Raw genomic sequence first — 6,374 nt, 5'->3', positions numbered from 1 at the left:
GGAACAAAAAGAGATGGCAGACAACTATCCTAGCATGATGGAAGATAGGCGACGTCTCACAGATCTTAGGGCTCAACTGGAAAGAGAGATTTCTGATCAGAGACAGCAGCAGGAGGAAACACGCCAGCTGATTGCTCGACGTGAGGAGGAAAAGAGAGAACTGGAATTGCTCAGAGAACAAACAAACGCCTTCACAGCAGAGAGACATGCACTGGCAGATGAACTGCAACACCGTGAAGCGTTGGAGTCTGAATATAAGGAGATGCAAGCACAAACTGATGACTTGATGACAACATTCCTCCCCCTAAACATAGAAGTTGCCGAGCTGCAGCTCAAGGTTTCAAACATGGATGAGGTGCAGGAAAAACTGAATGTTGAAAAGGAGAAAAATTCAAAGGCAAAGACTGAGGTTACAAAACTAAAACAGCAGCAAAAGGAACTTTGTGAAGTGGCTGTACAATACAACAAGTTACTGAGCAAACTGGGACCTCTTCAACAGCAAACAAAGGAGCTCAAAGACGAAAAAACCATGCTGACTGATCTTCTCAAACACCGTCAAACATTGGAGTTTGAATACAATGAAATAAAAGCAGAAGCTGAGGAGGCAGAAGCTTACAACAGTCAAGCTCTGGAGGAGGTTGATTTTCTGAAGGGGAAGCTTTCAGAGTTCAAAGATGTGGAGACAAGAATTTTAAAAGTAAAGGAGGACAAATTGAAGGCAGAAGAAAAATATGAGCGTCTCTATAAGGAACTCCAAGACGTTACAGTTCAGATCATGGCTCATAAAGGGAGCAATGCTGCTCTAGAGAAAGAAATCCAAGATCTCCAGAGAGAAGAACAAGAACTAATAGAGCTCAGAGATGAAGTTAACAGAATCTCTGAAGAAAAGTCCCAACTTGAAGACAAAAAGAAGCAGCTTCAGGATAAAGTTTCAGAACTGAAACAGCAGAAAAAAGAACTTTGTGAAGTGGCTGTGCAATACAACAAGTTACTGAGCAAACTGGGACCTCTTCAACAGCAAACAAAGGAGCTCGAAGACGAAAAAACCGTGCTGACTGATCTTCTCAAACACCGTCAAACATTGGAGTTTGAATACAATGAAATAAAAGCAGAAGCTGAGGAGGCAGAAGCTTACAACAGTCAAGCTCTCGAGGAGGTTGATTTTCTGAAGGGGAAGCTTTCAGAGCTCGAAGATGTGGAGACAAGAATTTTAAAAGTAAAGGAGGACAAATTGAAGGCAGAAGAAAAATATGAGCGTCTCTATAAGGAACTCCAAGACATTCAAGTTCAGATCATGGCTCATAAAGACAGTACTGCTGCTCTGGAGAAAGAAATCCAAGATCTCCAGAGGAAGGACCAGGAACTAAAAGAGCTCAGAGATGAAGTAAACAGAATCTCTGAAGAAAAGTCCCAACTTGAAGGCAAAAAGAAGCAGCTTCAGGATAAAGTTTCAGAACTAAAACAGCAGAAAAAAGAACTTTGTGAAGTGGCTGTGCAATACAACAAGCTACTGAGCAAACTGGGACCTCTTCAACAGCAAACAAAGGAGCTCGAAGACGAAAAAACCATGCTGACTGATCTTCTCGAACACCGTCAAACATTGGAGTTTGAATACAATGAAATAAAAGCAGAAGCTGAGGAGGCAGAAGCTTACAACAGTCAAGCTCTGGAGGAGGTTGATTTTCTGAAGGGGAAGCTTTCAGAGTTCAAAGATGTGGAGACAAGAATTTTAAAAGTAAAGGAGGACAAATTGAAGGCAGAAGAAAAATATGAGCGTCTCTATAAGGAACTCCAAGACGTTACAGTTCAGATCATGGCTCATAAAGGGAGCAATGCTGCTCTGGAGAAAGAAATCCAAGATCTCCAGAGAGAAGAACAAGAACTAATAGAGCTCAGAGATGTAGTAAACAGAATCTCTGAAGAAAAGTCCCAACTTGAAGACAAAAAGAAGCAGCTTCAGGATAAAGTTTCAGAACTGAAACAGCAGAAAAAAGAACTTTGTGAAGTGGCTGTGCAATACAACAAGTTACTGAGCAAACTGGGACCTCTTCAACAGCAAACAAAGGAGCTCAAAGACAAAAAAACCATGCTGACTGATCTTCTCAAACACCGTCAAACATTGGAGTTTGAATACAATGAAATAAAAGCAGAAGCTGAGGAGGCAGAAGCTTACAACAGTCAAGCTCTGGAGGAGGTTGATTTTCTGAAGGGGAAGCTTTCAGAGTTCAAAGATGTGGAGACAAGAATTTTAAAAGCAAAGGAGGACAAATTGAAGGCAGAAGAAAAATATGAGCGTCTCTATAAGGAACTCCAAGACATTCAAGTTCAGATCATGGCTCATAAAGGGAGCAATGCTGCTCTGGAGAAAGAAATCCAAGATCTCCAGAGGAAGGACCAGGAACTAAAAGAGCTCAGAGATGAAGTAAACAGAATCTCTGAAGAAAAGTCCCAACTTGAAGACAAGAAGAAGCAACATCAGGATAAAGTTTCAGAACTAAAGCAGTAGCAAAATGAACTTTGTGAAGTGGAGTAAATATTGGGAAAAGCCTTTATTTAGTACATAGTAGGACACAAAAAGGCAGAAACTAATGTTTAAAATAGGGTGAATGGGAAAAAAAAACAGAAATGGGGTAAAAAATTGGGAAAAGCTTTTATTTAGTACATAGGACACAAAATGGCAGAAATATAAAAAATAAAAATAAAAAATGGGATGAAAAATAATCTAATAAAAATGGAAATGTTTTTAATTGGTACATAATCCTTGTGCTATCTTGGGATATGGTTTATAAATATGTGTGTTGTTGAATGCATGTGTTTGGTGGAGGAGGGGGGTTAACATAGAGTAACCTCCCCATACCCCACCCAATCAAGTCGCCTCTCTAACAAGCAATGTCACTTGTTAGGGGGGGACCTCAGGGGGGGTACACATTTTTAAAATACCTGCCTCCCCCCTACTGGACAAATGCAAACACAACACACACACACATGAAAAAGGGGTTAATTAATTTGTCGAAATCCATTTAGGTGTTTAAAAAAAAGGGCGACACACTAATAAGTGTGTTTGTGTGGGTTTTCTCTGAGCACTTCAGTTCCCCCCACCCAACCTGAATGTAGTGTCTTTAGGATTATTATTAGTCAAAAGTTGTAAATTGGAGAGAAAAAATGTTGCAATTCTGTCTGCTGGTTGAAGACAAAAAACGCAAAGAATAAAAAACAGATGTGATTTATTAATTATATAAAATCTGGCCAGACCTAAAATGTAAAAAAAAAAAAGGGCGACACACTAATAAGTGTGTTTGTGTGGGTTTTCTCTGAGCACTTCAGTTCCCCCCACCCAACCTGAATGTAGTGTCTTTAGGATTATTATTAGTTAAAATTTGTGAATTGGAGAAAAAAAATGTTGCAATTCTTTCTGGTGGTTGAACACAAAAAAACGCAAAGAATAAAAAATAGATGTGATTTATTGATTATATGAAATCTGGCCAGACTTAAAATGTAAAAAATAAGGGTGACACACTAATAAGTGTATTTGTGTGGGTTTTCTATGAGCACTTCAGTTCCCCCCACCTAACCAAAAATACAATTCCTGTAAAATTTGTAATAAGTTGACTGTATATTTTTATTTAAATTAATTTCATTCAAAAAAAAAGAAAACATGAAAAAAGTTGAAAAGGAAATAAGTGCAACACACTAAATTTATCCCCTCTGTGAACCGCCACCTTAACGTGGTGGAGGGGTTTGTGCACTCGAGTGATCCTAGAAGCTAATCTGTCCAGGGCTAATGCCAATGGCATGGTGTCCCACGACAGACAGGCTCTAGGTGACGAGTCAGACTAAGAGCGGTTCAGAATCCCTCAACTGAGTCAGAAAGAACAAGGTCCAGTTGCAACACAGGTTGCAGTCAGGCCAGGCTTGGCCAGGCCGGGGTTCGCAGATGAGGGCCTGCTGGCCGGGGCTATACCCATGAACCCTGGTTGAGTCCAACCTGGCAAAAAGACACAAAATCACTCCTCCCTATGCCAACTGATGAGGAACTGATGCATCGTGGTTCGGGTGACAGTTGAAGGCGGTTTGCTCCTTGTTCTTTATCAATAGACCTTTTTCACACTTCCGCATTTTTCGACCGGAAATACGTCAACGAAGTGTAAAACAACTTCCTGTTAGCATATATGAAAAATTGCAGAGTCAAGGAGTTGCAGTTTTTTTAGTGTTCCAGGCTGTTCGTCTACCAACCGAAAACAGCCCTACCTTTCATTTCATTATTTTCCTGTGGATCCAAACCTGAAACCCAAATGGATACAGGCGATCCGAAGAGAGGAAGAGCATAGTTTTAATGTAAATACAGGTAGCACCGTCTGCTGCCGGCACTTTGCTCCGGATTGTGGTGCGGCTGCGTCGTTCGTCGCCTGAACAGTGGTGTTGTCCCGAGCCTATTCCCTTGGAACAACTTTACTGCTCCTTTGAGAAGGCAGTCAGTATATGACAGAACCTCAAACGTCAGGCTATGCAGCTATGCTGTGAAGATTGCGACATGGTGGCTAAGCTAAGGCAGTAAAGATGGATCACGACCACGTGACACACCCAACTGCAGGTAAGGTTGTTCATAATGTGTTTTGTAAACATTAGTCAACTATGTGTACCGTTATTGGATAAATGCATTTCTACCTGAACAAATTAATGTTTATAATAAAAGCTGTTTATGCTCTCCCCTATTTGAATTACATGTATTTAATTAATTTTGAGTATTTTGTCATTTTGTGTTTTCCTTAAAATAAATAAAATGTATTTGCAATTAAATACTTAACATACTTTTCGAAACATTACTCTGTTGTGTTGAAAGGTAGCAAAAATATGTTAAGACTAGTTTTTAATTTCTTTATCTTCACAGGTGCTCTGGATGAGGCTTTTGATTACATCCATGACTTAGAAGCCAATCTCCTTTGCTGGAGCCAGGAGACGATGTTATGGCGGACAAAGAGTTCCTCGTTCAAGACCTCCTTACTGACATTGGATCTAAGCTCTTCATTCCACCTTTTAAGCTTTCAGCTCAGTTCAGCAAGGAGGAAACGGAACAAACCCAAGCCATTACCCGCCTCAGAATTATGGTGGAAAGTATGATCAGTAGGATAAAGTCCTTTCACATCCGGGACTCTCCCGTGCCGCTCACACTGATGGGCAGTGTGAATCAGATCTGGCTTAACTGCCGTGTTTTGGCAAATTATCAAGGACCTTTTTGTTTTGAAGAGTGAATTATGTTTGGTATGTAAACAATGAATAATGTGCAAATAGTATGGAAAAATTTAGTGTTCCCACATATTCTTAAAATCTAATTAAATATAATTGTTATATTCTTTATATTTTTCTGTTGTAATGTGACTATGACTTCACAAAAAAATTAGATGAACAAAAACAATTTTGGTCAAAATTGTGCCTCATTTAATTTTTTAGTATGCGTAACAACTGATTAATAACAACTCAAATAACATCAAAGATTTACAATAAAAAACAACATTACTGATCGTCAACAGTAAGACAGAAGGCTGAACTGATTGTTAAAGACAAGATAAGTGTAATTTAAGGTATGCATTCATGTATTTGCCATAATATATATACAAGTTCTCTTTCATTCCATCTCAGAAACCCCATTCAACACAGCCATGAGAGGTTGGGGCTGCGCCTGGCATAATCTGCTTCCAGATGCCATCATATATGGATCTGGCTGTGGTCCTACACAAGAGAAACACAAAATTATTGGTCACACAAAAAAAGTAAGACATGAGTGCATAACTACATTTAAATTTTATTCATTATATCTGCAATAACCATAATTTGGTTAGTCATAAGATTAGAAGAAACAACTTAACTTACTGTCACAAAGAAACAAAAAGTTAAATGAATCATCTGTATATGCCTTGTACAGTGTGGACCTCACACCCACCAGCTCACTAACCGGTTCAGGATGGATTCCCTTATAAGTAAAAGGGAAAAAGCAATTACAGTCTGTAGTCACTACTGGGGGTGTTTTTATAATAATTTACAGTTGTTATGGATACACATCCATTCTTAAATCATAATGACAATTTGATCACAAACCCACCTGTTTGTCATGATTTTCAGGCGGAGCGAACACAGGCGCTGGAACCCAGAGTAATGACAGGTGAGTTGTCGGTGAGTAAAGATTTATTGTTTCTCCGTGGATGATGATGGCTTGGCTTAGACGAGGTCCGGACTTGATTTTGGCTGGTGGCGTGGCTGGAGGTGCTAACGCGGTTAGCAACAGATGCAGAGGCTGCAGGTTTCCTCCCCTGGAGAATACCCACACTTGCATGAGGAGAACATGCAAACTCCACAAAGTGATTTCAACACCGGTCAAC

The 6,374-nt window shown here is 39.7% G+C and overlaps 1 protein-coding gene across 1 annotated transcript; it reads left to right on the top strand.

Moving 5' to 3' along the window:
• The first annotated feature begins 398 nt into the window (after nt 1-398).
• Nucleotides 399-3,562, top strand: LOC111948492 (uncharacterized). The gene has a single exon (XM_078956584.1). It carries the CDS (start codon nt 530-532, stop codon nt 2,504-2,506), a length of 1,977 nt encoding a protein of 658 aa, XP_078812710.1. The 5' UTR covers nt 399-529; the 3' UTR covers nt 2,507-3,562.
• The last annotated feature ends 2,812 nt before the right edge of the window (nt 3,563-6,374 follow it).

Source organism: Oryzias latipes, chromosome 13 (genome assembly GCF_053564925.1).
Source record: "Oryzias latipes strain Hd-rR chromosome 13, Olatipes_Hd-rR_3.1".
Taxonomy (NCBI): domain Eukaryota; kingdom Metazoa; phylum Chordata; class Actinopteri; order Beloniformes; family Adrianichthyidae; genus Oryzias; species Oryzias latipes.
The sequence above is the reverse complement of the archived record's forward strand: the minus strand, read 5'-3'. Positions and strand labels throughout refer to the sequence as shown.

Excerpts from the sequence above, each read along its gene's own strand:
- LOC111948492 (XM_078956584.1), top strand. The coding sequence starts at position 530 with ATGCTGACTGATCTTCTCAAACACCGTCAAACATTGGAGTTTGAATAC.